We start from the raw sequence: 16,426 nt of genomic DNA on the forward strand, positions 1-16,426 counted from the left end.
GCTAAGACATCTGTTTGTCTAGGTGAGGAATCTGGGCCAGGGTTGTTTCATCCCTGTTATGTTTGTTAATGTAGTCAATTGACACAATTCATTCATTAGCACTTATGCTTTAAAATGTCTGGCTGCTTCTTGAGTCTGTGGTAGTGACACTCACAAGCTCTTGTTTGAGTTTGTATTATTGCGAACATACCCCCCCCTTTTTTTTGCTCCTTCTAGGAAAACAAAGAGTTGACTGTCAGTTCTCCAGCATCTGCTCAGGAAGAGCAGGGCCAAAGCACTGTTCAGCCTGTCATGAGTGCTAGTTCTCCCTGTGGGATTGATGCTCCTGGATTAAGGTATGGAGAGAGGTTTTAAGTTCATGTTGATTTGGGAATTATCTAGCTGCATTGCAAGGGAAGAATAAGTATATTGCCTTTTATTTTAGTTATGCCACTTAACTTGGACCATAACATCTTGGCTATCAGCTGGCCTAACCATCACCTTCAGATTTCTACTCAGACAGGATAGATTTGAAAGCGTGGATTGGACTGCCTGACAGCCATCCTGATCCAGGCATTCAAAGGTGAACATGTTGGCTTTCAGGTGGCCTTATCTGCATCTTCAAACGTCTCCCAGCCTCCTGGCCAAGGAGAACTTGCAGAAAACTACTTTCAAAGGTGTCTCTCATGCTAAGCCACCCTGCCCATGAAAATGATTGAAAATTGATTCCCCCCAAGCTGAAAATGCTCCCCACTTTTGCAGAGTATGAGTGGGCCTACATAAGTGGGGTGAGGGGCACTTTCAGCATAGCTCTAACTTGCCACTGGTTGGATGAAATTCTAGACAAGCAGGATTTGACCTGTGGGCTGTACATTTTCTCACTCTTGTGTTCAATGATGAAAGCCAGCAGAACATCAGCCAGTATCAATAATAGGTTGGGAAGAAAGTTCCAGCGAGTGGAACTACCCAGAAAATCCTGCCCTTTGCTCCTTGATTGAAGGAAATGTGTTGCGTACTCATTTTTGTTATTGTTAAATAGTAGTTCCATGGTGCTGTTTGTCTGCTCAGCTGTCTGATAACAACTTGGTTTATATTGTTTGAGTGAAAACTACTGTGGTACAGTTACCTGGGTTCCCAAATCTGATTGTACTGAGAAACCTGAAGGGTAGATCACACGACTTCCTGCTTAGTAGTGTTCACTTCTGAGTCTTAGAGCAAGAAGTTCAAGGGAAGGAGCAGGGATGCATGCAAACCGCCCAGAGAGCTTCGGCTATGGGGCGGTATATAAATGTAATAAATAAATAAATAAACAAACATTGTTTTAAGGTTTCTTAGACCTATGCATATCAACATTCAAAAGAAGTTGCTAATTTAATCACTACTGCTTAATAATGCAAGGGTCATGATATTACACTTAATTGTGTGCAGCATTCAACATGCACACAGGGAGAGGGTTCTGGGACAGCTGACAGTGGCTCATTTAAAAATGTCCCCATATTTTGAAAATGATGAGTTTTGATGCAAGAAACTCCTTTTAAGAAGTCCCAGCTAATTTCTGTGTAAGATGTAACATCAGATTCTTATTGTATTATCAGTGCCACTCAGCCAGATAAAAAGCTAGAAGAGGTCCATGTGCAGAAAGAAGTTGCAAGCCAGACTTCCCCACCTTCATCTGTATGCCTCCTCAGTACTGTAAAATCACCCAGGACAAACAACACGTCATCCACAACCAGTGGAAACACAATGCCTGCTGTGACGGTACAGGTAAGGGTGTCTGCTTTCAGTGGGCATTTTTTGTGGGGTGGGGCTTTTAATAAGTTGTCTTCCAGACTGTGTGATAAGAGGCCTTGGAGAATACGAGAGCTTCTCTCAAGTGCTTGTTGCAACATTTTTGGTCTGTTTTGTTTTGTTTGGAGAGGTAGAGGGGCAAAGAAAAAAAGTGAAAATATGTGTAGTTACTAAAGACAAGCTATCTGGTGCTCTCCAACATGCTGTCCTTGATCTTGTTTTCTGATGCACTAAAATCTTTGTCTTTTGGCCCCCACAGGAACCTCGGAAACTCAGTTATGCTGAAGTCTGCCAGAAACCTCCAAAAGAAATCACTCCTGTTCCTGTCCAGCCACTTAGGGAGCTGCGTACCAATGTAACTTCCCCTGCCAAAACGGAAGAAAACGGCACCCATGAGAAAGCTGGAGAGAAGGTACATGAAAAACCTGAAGGACGGGTGAAGGATTTTGCTGTCTTCAGAGGCAATGGGCCTCCTAAGGGAGCTGCTGGAAAAATCAGGGAACAGAGGCGCCAATGTGGACGTAGGTCTTCTCCTCAGGGAGCGCCTCGGCGTGTCGGCAAGGAACAGTACGTGCCACCGCGATCACCAAAGGAAAACTGATCAAACTTTTTATTTAATCATAACTATGGACTGAAGAGCAGTAGAAGAGAAACTGGCCAGCTGTGAGAAATAAAAATATGGGAAAAGTGGACACTGAATTCAAGAGCACAGGGTTTGCAACGTGAGAGAGAGCTTGAAAGGGTCCCAAAATTCATCTCAAAGTGATATAAAATGCTGGAGGAATTGAATCAATATAAATATGATAAAGATTATAATTTTTGTAACTTTTTTGTTTTTAATTTGCAGCGGGTTTCCTGCCTAAACTAGATTCTCGTGTTATAAATTAGCTTATTGAAGATGAGGAACAAATACACACACATTAGCATGTTCCTCACGTGTAAGAGGGGGCAAAAGAATATTTTTTTTGGAAAAAACATTTCTGTAAAAGTTATAAATTACTTTTTAAAATCTATTTAATGTATGGCTTGTAAGATGATGTGTATGCCATTAATGGCCTTGCATTACAAATCAGCCCCAAAACTGACATGCTTGGTCAGTATGAATGAGTGTAGCCACATACTTGTTATGTCATGATTTAGTCACTGATGATAACTGAATGTACTACTGTAGTTTTTGTGTTTTGGAAATGTAGACTTTGACCTTACTAATTTTGGTCAACTTTTAAAACTATATGATTTTACTTTGGTGTATACAAACAGCAAGGTTAGTAAACAAGAAATAGTGGGCAAGGTTTTAATTTGTTCTAGCTTTTCCTCTAATTAGGGATTGCATTGTTTTATTTTTCTTCCTGCTTTAGTATTTTCGCTAATCTTTATTACAGAATTATGCACATCCAGCTGGAAAGAGTGATCCAGTACTGATGAAGGGCTAATACAGGAAAAGTGAAATCTGAACAGTAATCATTATCTTGATACCACATTTAATCAACCTGGACTTTCAGCTCTCAATATGCTAAATTTCTGTTTGAGGTCTGAGGTTGCTCTAATACATAGCCTGGCCTTTATAGAGTGACTTGCATTGTACTGAAAAATCTTTTTCTACTCAAAGGCATGTAATACTATACGGGAAATCAAGTTCTGTTTAGTGGGAAGGCTCTTTTTTAAAAACGAGTCTGGTAACTAGGTTTCCTCAATTATTAGAACTGATGGCCATGGAAATAATTAAGTTAATTGAATATTGGAGAGACTTTAGCATATTTTTATGTTAATTAGATTAACAGCATTGTGCAGCAATCAGTCTGGTTTACAAGCTGGAACTGTAGTAAGTAAGAAAAGAAATAGGAAAATTGCAACATGTTAATCTGCCAAAATCTGCAAGCTCTAGGGTTCAAGGTTCTGTATTAAAGTGTTAGGGGGAAGTATATTGCAGCAAGAAAGTGTACCTGTTTCTTTAGTTTAATAGCAAGTATACAAATCTAAAGTCATTAGTTGTGAACACTGGAAAACTCAGTTGCGAGATACCACCATACATCTTAGTTTGTGTATGCTAGTGATAACTTTAAAATGTCAGTGGCAGATAAATAATTAACTGTGAAAATGTTCATCTTCTGATTTTCTTAGCCAGATAACCCTTGGCAATTTTTTACTCAGTAGGCATTCTCTATCAATGGCTTTGAAAACACTCATATCTATTTTTATAAATATATAATGTGTGTGTATATGTGTGTATACATACACACACACACATACACACATGTATGTCAGATTTGTCATTTCTCTAACTTATTATTCAGCTTGGCAATCACTTTTTGATTTGATTGAAAAGTATATATATATGTACTTAAGCAGTTGATATTCTTTTTCTACGCATGTTATTAATCATTACTAATTTTAAACTACTTGTGCTGGGTTTGGCGGTCTTTAAATTTACACAAATCATTTATCACGTCTGTTACCATACACAAACCCACTTTGATTTGTTCATAATGCTATTTTTTGATGGACATAACCCACAAAAGGTAAAAAAAAAATATTTAAAGTGTTAAGAAACTGCAAACATATGGAAGACTACTTCAAAAATGTTATTTTAAAAGATCATAAATCTAATTACTGCACTTAGAATGGTGAAATGTTGAACTGCTACAGTTATACTTAGGGTAGACATGCACTGTCTCATTGCAAACTAAATATGTATTTGAATTCATAATAGCTGTTGGGAGTTCTAAAAATGTGATTGTTATTCAGAAAGAATGTAGTTCTTTGAGAAGAGGCTAGTGAAACTAAGTTACTTGGCAATCTGAGTGTGAAATCTTACCCTGTGTATATGTCCATGTTTGGGTGGAAACTTGTATTCAAAAGCAGATCAACTTAAAATATAACTCTTTGCTTTAATTGATGTTGAAACAAATATAGCTCACAATCCTTTTCTTGTGAGGCAAAACAATTGACCATTGAAAGGGGTATGTAGTACATCCTGGGTGTGGGTGGGTGTGCGTGCGCGCTGTTCCCACAGTGGGTTATGGCTCTTGTGCAATGTATGTGTAAGTGTGTAAAAACAGCTTTTTCCAATGTAAAATTACTAGCCTAGGAGGGCTCACTATAACTGAAGTATTTGATAACTATCTAACATAGCATTCTCCTTATGCTTCTCCCCCCCCCCCCCGCCCCATCCTGTTACTATAGATCTCTAAGGGTGAACTCCAATGTTGTGCAAGTAGAAGTCAGTTTGCGTGATGAAATTTCCTCCCCCTTGCAGCCTCCTGTACCCCCTCCCAAACCTGTGTAGCAGATTTTGAGGGCATGTGGGGAGCCGCAGTGAGGATGGGGAATCATCCCCCTCCCTGTTCTGCTGGCAGAAGCTGTTCCATCAGTGGGATGCATTAATCGAATTCTCCCCTAAACTTCTAGGTTTAGAGGGAATAAAGAAATAAATCCAACTGCTAAAAAAGAGAACAATTTATGCAGTTAACTTTTCCTGCAGTTATTGTATGGCTAGAAACATCTGGGCTATCTATTTCTCTTGTTCATTCTCAGGCAGTGTCTTCAGTCTCCCATCAGTCATTCTTCCCATTTTACTCTGGAAACAAGAGTGAATAACATCTTGGGAACTAGATTCACTGTCAGGGCAATTCTACTGTCTTACTGTAAGAATGTGTAATGTGGTATTGCTTGTTTTCTGCATAGCTTTGCATTATAATGTTAACAGGCAAATCATCATTCTTAGGTGCTGATGGAAAGTTGAGGCATTAAACAACTTGTAATTCATTGTCATCTGTATACTAGAAACAGCACTGGATGAATGTAAAAAATATACACCAGTATATCTTGTACTGGGAAATGTAACCAAAACAAGCATTTTCATTGTAAATATTGGATCAGTAGAGGTGAAGCTGATGTGTTTCATGCATAAAACATCAGTGTCAAAAATGTTGACAAAGAGATCATTACCTTTCTTCTTAACAGGTCATCATTGGACGCACACGCCCCTTATCCTTGCAAGTTTTAGTGTGTAAAAAAAAAAGTACCCAAGATGATGTAGACCTCAATTAGCTTTCCATTCCTTGAACTCTCATTCATTGATTGGGGTCTTTATGAGAGTGTTCCTTTTAGCTGGAAATCTGAGTTTTCTTCCCCCTTCTATGTTCTTCATATTGGTGAATAACTGAGCCACATTATTGTACTTCTGCTCTAGAAGGGAAAAAGGGGGAGATTCTTTGTTTGCATGGAACTTGCATTCCTGCTTGCTTTCTCTCTTTCTTTAAAAGTTAGCTTGGCAGAGTGTTATACAGTTTTAGCAGGAGGTTAAAATAAACACATCTTATTGACCAGAAGAAAACTTAAGATGAAACTGGGGCAGATCAGTAGCAATTAAGTGACTTAAGCAATGCTTTACTGTAGTTTAAATAGCTATGGCCTTACTACGTCATCAATATCAGCTAAATGTTTGAATATATCCACTCTTTTTACTGTTACCCAAGTGAATACTCACATGGGGGAAAATACCTGCTACATGTGTACAGATTATTTTAAATTTGTAAAATGCAGCATTGTATACAGACAAAATGCAACAGAAATGCACTTCGGGGTGGGGGGTGCTTAAACTTTTGTAAATTGTTGATTACAACAAATATGCAATAGGTTTTTTCTTTTAACTTTTGATATTTCCTTCTGAAACATAAGATCGTTACCATCAATCTTTAATGGTCTATCATGCTCTTATTTCTGTGTGTGTGTGAGAGAGAGAATAGATATTACATAGTATGGGCTTCCTTTAGGATGCATCTGATTTTTTTTTCTTTTTGTTTTTTTGGGTGAAGGTTAGGTGGGTCTTCAGTCCTGGGCTCTGGAAGAGATCAGATTGAGTGTATTAATGTAAATTTAGGATTTGAATGGGAGCTAATAAGTTTTCAAACTAACCTGTAACAACTTCATCAATTTAATAGCTAGAGATTTTTTTAAAAGATTGTCATGGATCAAATTTTCCTCAAAGAAAATTTCAAATGTAAGTGGTTAGTGCACAAATGGCTTCTGTTTTAATAAGTCAAGCTACTCAGCTATGTCTCCTCCCAGAAAAGTTTGACTTCTCCGATATTCATAGTCTCACTTTTCAAAGTGTCAGGGCTCCAGTCAAAGAATATATATATAGCAACTATCTGACTTCTCTACTTTGTCAGTTTGGTTTATTCCTGTTGTCAAAGCTGTCTAAAACAACAAAAATGTGTAAAGTAGGTTCATGCTTAATTGTTAAAATTATACATGTATTTGTATTTGTTTTTGACATTGCCAAGGTGCTATGGGAAATTGAAATAACAGTTAGAAGGAAATAATAAAAGCCACCTTAAAAGACACAAAATCTTTGTCTAGATGCTAAATGACTTGGTGTGTACCAAATACATGGCAGAAGAAGAACTGTTTAACCACGAGTTGATCAAAAGAGGGGAACATGGGTAGGGAGTATATACTTCAGATTCATTGTTGAGACTCCTAAATTCCATTGAGGCCAGTTCCTTTGTCTGGATTTGGATTCCCTTCTTGGCCAGAAAACAAAGCAATTAGCTACATGTGGAGTCTAGCTGTAAATGATGTATCAGACAAGTGCCTCAACTAATCTCTCTGCTGTTTTTCTTTAATTTTCACCCTGTAACATAAAATGAATATCTGTGTGTTTAATATGGAAAGCTCCAGACCAAGTAATATTGAAACCAAGATGTGTCTTTATGTACAGTGTTTCTTTCATTCCACCGGTTGACCTTGCCTTTGAGCAGGTGCTGTCATCAAGGGCAGCTCCTAGAGGTCAGCATTCCTGGGAATCAGCATATTGGTACTGAGGTTTATTATTAAGAACAAGAAAAAAATCAGGTGAGGAAGAGCTGGACTAAGAAGCAGGCAAGGTTGGCCAGCAGCAAAAAAGGGCAAAAAATGCAGTGGTTCTGGGTCATGAGGTAGTGTGGACAGATGAGCAACAGTTTGTCAGGTTTGGAGGAAGGAATTCTTAAAGTTCTGGGGGATGGTGTGGTTCTGCCTGATCTCCAGAAACAATATGTGGTGGGACAAGAACCCCATTTGGAGTCCCAACAACCCATTAGCCTGGATAAACTAAGAGAGGTGATCTACGAGACTCAAGATTGGAGCAATTGTAATATTTCCACTTTACAGCATCAAAGTGATTTTAATGCAGGCTTTCATACTACAGGCTAAGCCACTCCCATCCCACCTCTTAAGAGCAGAGGTTGGTATATATTTTGGTATAACTGGTATTGTCTCATAAATCTAGTTGTAAAGCTCAAAAGATCTTTCCTGGCCTACTGACTTCATATTTCTCATGCTTTGTGGAAATCATTTGAATCTGGAGAGACTCAGGCTAATAGAATCTAGAAAACTAGCTTCAGGATTGTTGACACTCATTTTAGGGATACAAATCAGTCAAAGTGAGTGGGTATGCATTAAATGTTAACAGTTGCTATGGAAATCTTGTATTTTGAAGAGCAGAGGACCCAGATAAAATATATTCAGAGTTGGCAGTTTCTCTTTTATGTCAAATGAATTCACTAAACGGAGTTTTGTGATTTTGTGTCATGTTTTATACAATGCAGCCACTGAATTCTCAGTTTGAAGTGGAAGACTTCAAGGGAGAATGGGGATTCCTAATCTTTCTTTGTGCCATTTTTCTGGTGAAAAGCGCTTTTGTCTTCCCCATCAGTGGCAAAAAGAACTTGGGTGGGAGGCATGACTTTCTGTATAAAAAGCATCCAGGGAAGAGACTTAAGATTTGCCCTCCAAGTACACCTAGTGATCACCTGCTTCAAATTTCTACTTCAGTGGAGTGTGATTGTAAAAATTCAAACAGAATTACAGACCTACATGTGACATGTAGTATTGATCTCCGTGAATATTCCTCACACCTGCATGTGATCATGTGGATGTGGAGTTCTGCAAATTATTCCCTGCTAGTTTGTTGAAGAACAAACTCCATTACTTGGTAACTATCTACATAGAGCTGCTGTTGAAAGGTGTAAAAATACTGCCAAAGATGGTAGGCATAACAATTAAGAGATGAGTACTTCTGGGTGGGATGATGGTAATAATAATCCCTTGTTAAAAGCAGTTTTGTTGTGTGCTGCATATGATAGTATAGCACAGATAACATTGTTTTCTATTTCCAGCATGGAACAAGACACCGGTTTGCTAGCTTTCTTTGCTTATTGTGGTAAGAAACCTTTTCCAGAAGGGTAACTGTTATTCTTTTGCAGCAAAAACAGTCAGCCTTGTGGAACATGTGATTCACACCTGAACAAATGGATTGGAATGATCTATGGATAGAAATTACTATATATTGAACATAAGTTGTGAGGCTTCTTCCATAACAGTATAATATATAAAGTGAGCTTTAAAAAAAGTTTTCAAAATCTAGTTTCCTAAGGAAATGTCTTAATGCAATATTCCTGTACAGGTTTCCATCGTGTTTTGTATGACAAAGTATGAAAAGAGGGTTTGGGGCAAGTCGTCTTCCACATGGTCAGACTATTTTGTAGTTTAAGCTACATTTCCTCAAAAAGTAGCATTTGGTTCAGGCTAATGCTAACACTTATTTTAGGGGTACATGAAGGTATTTGGAGTGGGCACTTAGTGTAAGTCTATCTTATAATTTATCTTATGTACCAGGATATTTGTGCACAAAATGGCATAAGATTCAACCCTGTTTATTGAAGTTAAAAGTGTGTTGCTTCATATGACTCCATTGTACATGTGTACAAATCTTGTCAGTTTGAATTCCTCAAACCTTTTTGAGGTAAGCAAACAATTAGACTCTGCCCTACACTGTACACCCTATAGCATTACCTGCTGCTAGAAGGGATGTATTCTATTTTTCCAGCAATATTTCATATACGTGTGAAACTCCTATGGGTAGCATTTAGGGTAGATGAAATGCTGTCTGTGGTACCATAAAGTTAAAGAACTTCTTGCCAGCATGGAGTATCTGTATACCCCCTATTAATAAGACTTTCTCCAAAGTAAGGGATAAGCCTACATTCTGCATCAAGTCAAGGTATCACTTTACTAGGTTCTGAGAGTCTTTTTTGTTGACAGGGAAACTCTACTTATCTGTGAGTTTTGATTTTTCGCTGTTCTATACTTCATACAATATCATTTTTTTAAATAATAGAAGTTGGAATTATAATATTTTAATTTAAGCAGGATTCTGGGTGTACATACATTCACATATGTGGCCTTCCTGTGCTCAACATCGTGTTTAAACCCTCTTGCCTTGTAATGAATCCAGCATTTACACAGCCCTGCCACCTTCATATTCTGTGTGTCTGTTAGATATGCAGACTTTTCTTTTTGTCACATTTTTATACTGCCCAATAGCTGAGACTCTGAGCACTTATCTGCAGTTATGCGTATATACTGGCTTTGTTATCTCTGTATTGGCTCTAAGCTTACATCTATTTTCCAACATGTTTATTCTTTGCTGCTTCTCTTTTCATTACTGAAATTTAGATGGTATGAGACCTATCATTGCCCTTTTCTATTTATGCTATAGTACAGTAGTTCCCAATTGGTGGTCCGTGGACCCCCCACCCAGGGGGTCCGTGGCACCATTCACATATTAGCTCTGCAAGGTCCACATTTTAATAAAAGAAAATACGCTGTCTCCTGCGCTGTTTTCTTCGATGGTGACGTCATGCGCAAAAGCACCTGTGTGATTTAGCGACTAGCTTCAGAGATTACTTCCCTGCACCTAATCCTGAAAACTCATGGATAAGGAATCCTTTTGAATGTGGTGATGTACAACTAACAATTCTATCTGCAGAAGAGCAAGATGCACTTGTGATGGTTCATTGAAATCATTTTTCAAAGAATATAGACTGGACCAATTCTGGGTGAAGGTTTTTCCTGATTACAAGTTAGGTGAAAAAGCTTTGAAACATCTAGTTCCCTTTTGTTCCACATATCTTTGTGAATAAACACTTTAGACATTTTGTTATATGAAGAACCATCATAGAAATCGGCTCGATGTTGATCCAGATTTGAGATTAAAAGTAGGAAATATTGAACCGGATGTGGAAGGGATTGTTTGGGGACAAAAAGAGTCATGATTTCTCCCATCACATTTAGGTTTAGTAGCTGCTAGACATGTTATAATTTGTTCAATTGTAAACTAGACGTTAGTAAAATTAAATTCTTTATATTCCTAACTAAATCATTGCGATTTTTGCGAGGTAATATCACAAATATTCCAAATTTTATGCTTTGTTTTTTAGTATACCTAAAATTCTTTGCTTATTAGGGACTACTCCTTATTTTCTAAAAAAAAAAAAAAAAATTGCTTTGCACAGGTAACTACCATAGAGATAACAAAAATTTCAAAAGTAGGGGGTCCATAGCTTGGCATTTGAAAAACAAAGGGTCTGCATTACTTAGTTAATTGGGAACCACTGACAGTGGTTGCAAGGCTAAAGCAGCTGACCTACCCTTCAGAAAATCCCCACTTAATCTTACATTCACCACGGCTTACAAGATGGTCTTTGTAAAGCCACACTTGGGCCCTGTCCTCCCAGCTACAATATAGAGGTTGACAATATAGTTCATGATTCCCCAATCTTTTTGGGTGGAATTTTAAGAGTGTCATGGATGCTCTTATAGAATAGCTGTTCTGGGGGTTGGGTTTGTCCATTCATAAAATAGCTGCCATGGTACCTTTGGTCAATCCCAAAACACCTATTTTGCAAAAGGCAAACTGCTGAGACAAAAAGAGAAGTAACTTGCCCAAGAATCTACCTACAAAGCAATGATCAGAGCTTCAAAATGCATTACCATGGTTAAATCCATAGTTTTCTGCTCCAGCAACCATTTCACAGAAGGCAAGATGATGAGGCTCAGAGACAAGCATCTTGGCCAAGAAACTGAATATAATGTAGAGGTGGGGGGTCTGAGTGCCCAATGTCAATTTAAGTATTTGCTACCGTAGAGCACCACAAAATACCCATTTCAAAGAAGGCAAAGTAGTGATGCTCAGTGAGTCTCAAAGCAAAACACGCTAGGGGCGGGTTTGGGCAACACGCTAATCAACGGTTGACTTCCATTTTGTTCCTATAATTATACCCACCCGCACCCCTGGTAGATTAGCGTGTTGCCCGAACCTGACCAAAGTCTTACTCCCTGCCACCCCCACAATACTCGTCAGACAGCTTTCTTTTTTCTGGTTGGCTGGGCACATTTCAAAGCAAGGTGCTGAGCGACAGTCGCCCACCATTTTAATTTCCTAAGTATGTCTCTCGGGCTAATTTTGCGCCAGTTTTTGGTGGAAAGTCTGGATATAAATCTAATAATAAATAAGAGTGTGTGTGTGCGCGCGCGCAAGTGCAAGGGCTATAATGATATAGCGCACGTGAGGTGCCGTGGCCACCTGAAGGCATTTGCAAACGGGAGGCATTACTAAGCTTCGGCAGCGCGGCGAGGGACCACCGGCTTCCCTTGGCCACTGCCTAGGCTTGCCTAACTGGGAGTATAACGGGCGCGATGTGCTTGTGGGAGACGGCCAGTGGAGGGCACCCGCCGCCCAGCCCTGGCGTCTCTGAGCGTTGGGCCCTGCCCTACCCGAGGCGGCGCTTGTTTGGTTCGCACGGTAGTACAGCTGCTGGAGCTCGGGTTGGGCCTGCCCGCCTCTCTCATGTGACCTAGTCGGGCTCGCTCAACTCGGCGGCGAGGAGGCGGAGGGCGACAACGACAAGGAAACTCAAGGAGAGGGAAGGATTATGGCTATGGCGGCAGCCGCCGTTGCTGCTGCATTGCGCGGCAGGATCCGAATTCCCCGGCGCTGAGGAGGAGGAGGAGCAGCCGCCGCCGCCGCCAAAGTCGGCCACTTTCTTTCCCATCATGGCTGAGCCGCCGGGCGGTAACGGCGCCGTCTCTCCTCCGGCCGGTTTGCCCCGAGAGGTCCGCGAGCAGCTTGCAGAGCTGGAGCTGGAGCTCTCGGAAGGTGAGCCCCCTTGAGCAGGGTGGGATCCTAGAGCACGGGGGTGCTCCTGAACGCCCTCTTCTCTATACAGTGGAATCCAGACTCTTGGCAGCCTTCCATTTCTTCGAATGTGGAAGCCGGAGAGGGTATTTCTCCTTCGGCCTGCGCTGTTGAATGGATTTCATTTGAGGAGGGGGTACAGGAGAGAAGAGGCCCATTCCTCTTCTTTCCCGATCACGCGCCGTGTAACCTCTAGTTTTCCTATAATCTAGATACAGCGTTTACCTCTTTCTTCAGGGTTAACGTACATGTTTGTGTTAAGCTTGGATAAAGGATTAGGTCATTTCGTGTTTAAACAACAACAACAACAACAATCGGGGGGGTGGTGGTTTAGCTAGGCCTATCCTTTTAATTTGGTGTTACTTTTCTGTCCTCCCCCCCCCCTTCTTCCCTGTGGTGGATCCTTAATTTTCTCTGTTCTCTGTCCACTTGAGGCTACATAAATGAAATTTGCTTTTCTGCATTTCTCCCTTGGTAGTGAGTTTCAGCCTATACTGTATCACTACATTGCAAATATTATTCTTTTTTCTGTTTTGAAATCCTTTCCCTGCCATCTTAAGTACAATAGTTTATAGAAATGGGTAGGCCATAACGACATTGTCACCTTGCTCTTATTGTTATGGTTTTGGCGGTATTTGGCATAGCTTTTCTAAATCTTCCCAGTTTTGCAGGACACAGTACTGTAGGATGAGACCTGCAAATTCACTATATAAGCTTATATCTTGTCTTGAATGTTGGGCTTCCTTTTGTAGGCCAGTAGGCAGGCCAATTGTCTGTCTGTTGCTGCACTTTTTATACTCTTGTTTTGCTTATGTTTTGCTTATGTTATGTAAAGTGCCATGTATGCTGTACAATAGATGCATTGATGTTATCACAACCCACTTTACTGGTAGAATGGGCATCCTCTCAGACACCTCAATAGTGTTGCCTGTCAATGAGCATCATGGCTAGTGATTGAGCTTGTGCAGCTGGATGGTACCCTGTATTTGGGAGATCACTGTTTGATGGGCTAGCTATAGAACTTTTTATTATCCCAATTTCCCCACTCAGTTATACATCCCATCTGTCTTCCAGCCCTCTTCTGGGATGATTTGCCACTTTCTACCAAGCTTGACAGTTTGGTAGGTAAGAGAACATTATAGCCAGTTGACTTGGCATTTTCTTTCATGGTCTCCTCATTTGAAAGGTACTCCAGAAGCTGTCTTCAAGGTGGTGGTAAATCTTGCTTTGTTCATTTGCCCTTAGGTAATTTGCCTAAGGGAGCAGTAATCCCCTCTTATGCATTCTAAGGGAAGAGAGTGTCTTGCCCTTTGTATTGTAATTGTACCAATTTTGATGTGTTTCATATATTATTTCCTCTTTTTTAATTGTCATCTTGTGTATTTCAGTATGTCTTTAGACAGAAAACCACTGGCTTTTGGAGGGTAGTGGAAGATATATGTGGGTGAAAAGTCTTGGATAACAATAATGGGGGGGGATCATAATGTGTTTTCCATGTGACCCGTGCAAGCTGCTTTATTTAGCTGTAATCAGTTAACACAAAGTTCCTGTTTATGCTGAAAACAAAACCTTAAATTGTGTTGGAGCCATAAATGGCACATTTCCTCTTCTCGTTTCTGTGGGTTGTGTTTTATTTTTTAAAATCTCCATGTTCAGTTTACTGCCTGCTGGCTGTTAGGCTGTTGTCCTCAGTCCTCTTGAAAAGGACACCCATGGATGGTTTTTGTAGAACAGAAGGAACTGTGTTGAAATTAAGGTAATGAATTTCCATAGGGAAGAAAACAAAACATGTAGAACTCATTTTTACTGGGTCTCTTTGTCTGGTTTGCATCTGGGGGAATGAATATGGGGCATTCTTAAAAACTTGAATACCAATCCCATTTGTGTTTGTGTAAACCTGTAGCTTTTTCTCGTGAATACAAAGTTTTCAGAAGGGAAATGCTGTGTGAATTCTCTTACCAGGGATAAGTTGCTTGAATACACAGGCCAAATTCTTTATTAATTTATTTATTTATTACATTTCTATACCGCCCAATAGCCGGAGCTCTGAATTCTGAAAAACTACATTAAGCTAGTTCACTCACCAAGTGGAATTTGTTGACTTTGAACAGTAGACCTCAAAGATGCATCATAAATTGCTTTTGCTGCTCTTCTTAATTCTTGTTTGTCTTTTGCCATACAGTCTGTGGTAGTAGTGGTGGGACTGCTGTTCAAGAAAACATAGGCCCAAAGTGTATTTGGGTACGCAGATCAAGTTGAATGGCTATTTGGATCCTGACCACAGAAACATAAGAGATGACTGCCTGAAATATCATGGTGTATGGTAACCTTTCTTAACCTGGTGTCCTCCATATGTTTGGACTACAACTCCCAGCATTCTTGACCATTGGTTATGCTTGCTGAAGCTGATGGGAGTTGAAGTCCAAAACTTCTGGAAGGTTAGCTCCGGGAAGGCTGGTGTAATATGGTATGGCCTAGATGTTGCTCTACCATAAAATCTCTATACTACTTACCTACATAACTGAAAACTGAGCAGATAATTGCTTATACTTCCTGAGTGGTATGTAAAGAATATTCTATAAGAGCAATTTGAATTATTTTAATAGTATTAACCATCAGAAAACCGTTGTAGCTAAGTATCCAGTTTTGTTCCAGTAATATTAGCATGCAAGTTAGGTTGCAGACACCCCAGAAAATCTATATGGATTATTCAGGAATTATGCCCCATTTCTGTATAATTTATTGTTTATTAGCAGAATCTCATTCTCCACACTGAAGATAATGATCAGTGCAACCATGTCTCACAATTCTGTTCTGCCCAGCTTTGCATAGAGGGAGCAGGATTCTTTCTGATATGTAGACACACCCTTGGAAGAAATTTCTCTAGTAAAAGTTATATGAACAGACAGTTCAGACAGAGAGGCAACATATGTGTCTTTAAAAGAGGAGCTGTACTTGTTTTGTTGCTTCCTTTAATTTTTTTTCTCCATAAGAACTTAATAGGAAAGTAGTATGTTTAAAAGTCTGAATTTAGGACCTTGTTCATCAAGGTGCCTATTGCACTTGACTTTCTTAATGGTGCTCACCCTCTTGGAAGTTTCAGGCCCTTAAAGGTCACTCTGTTGATATGTCACCTTGCTTAGGGTGACCATATGGAAAGGAGGACAGGATTCCTGTAACTTTACAGTTGCGTAGAAGCGGGCATTTCAGCAGGTGACATTTGTTTGCTTGGAATTTCACTTGGTGAAATTCCCTCTTCATTGCAACAGTTAAAGCTGCAGAAGCTCTGCCCTCTTTAGCTAGAGTGACCAGATAGAACGGAGGGCAAGGTTCCAGCAGCTTTAACTGTTGCGATGAAGCGGGAATTTCACCAGGTGCTGCATACATACAAATAAGGAAAGGAAAGGAACCGCTCGTGCAATTACTGAGTCATTACTGACTCTTGGAGGGACGCCAGCTTTCGCTGACATTTTCTTGGCAGGCCTTATAGCGGGGTGGTTTGCCGTTGCCTTCCCCGGCCATTATTACCTTTCCCCCAGCTAACTGAGTACTCATTTTACCGACCTCGGGAGGATGGAAGGCTGAGTCGACCTGAGCCAGCTGCCTGAGAACCAGCTTCCGCTGGGATCGAACTCA

The 16,426-nt window shown here is 40.0% G+C and overlaps 2 protein-coding genes across 4 annotated transcripts in view; both read left to right on the top strand.

Annotated features, from left to right (window-relative positions):
• LARP4 (La ribonucleoprotein 4) overlaps window positions 1-5,704 on the top strand; it is a 44,418-nt gene extending 38,714 nt beyond the window's left edge. The window contains exons 15-17 of the mRNA XM_063119867.1: window positions 217-335; window positions 1,575-1,743; window positions 2,027-5,704. Of these exons, the coding sequence (XP_062975937.1) occupies window positions 217-335; window positions 1,575-1,743; window positions 2,027-2,368 (630 nt within the window). The 3' untranslated portion in view covers window positions 2,369-5,704. The remainder of the gene's footprint in view (window positions 1-216; window positions 336-1,574; window positions 1,744-2,026) is intronic.
• Window positions 5,705-12,430: 6,726 nt separating this feature from the next.
• DIP2B (disco interacting protein 2 homolog B) overlaps window positions 12,431-16,426 on the top strand; it is a 186,989-nt gene continuing 182,993 nt past the window's right edge. For 2 of the 3 annotated variants that reach the window (XM_063119862.1, XM_063119864.1), the window contains exon 1: window positions 12,432-12,751. In XM_063119862.1, the coding sequence (XP_062975932.1) occupies window positions 12,649-12,751 (103 nt within the window). In that variant the 5' untranslated portion in view covers window positions 12,432-12,648. Of the gene's footprint in view, window positions 12,752-16,426 lie in introns of all 3 variants that reach the window. The other variant, XM_063119863.1, reaches the window with a different exon arrangement.

Source organism: Elgaria multicarinata, chromosome 3 (assembly GCF_023053635.1).
Source record: "Elgaria multicarinata webbii isolate HBS135686 ecotype San Diego chromosome 3, rElgMul1.1.pri, whole genome shotgun sequence".
NCBI classification, from domain to species: domain Eukaryota; kingdom Metazoa; phylum Chordata; class Lepidosauria; order Squamata; family Anguidae; genus Elgaria; species Elgaria multicarinata.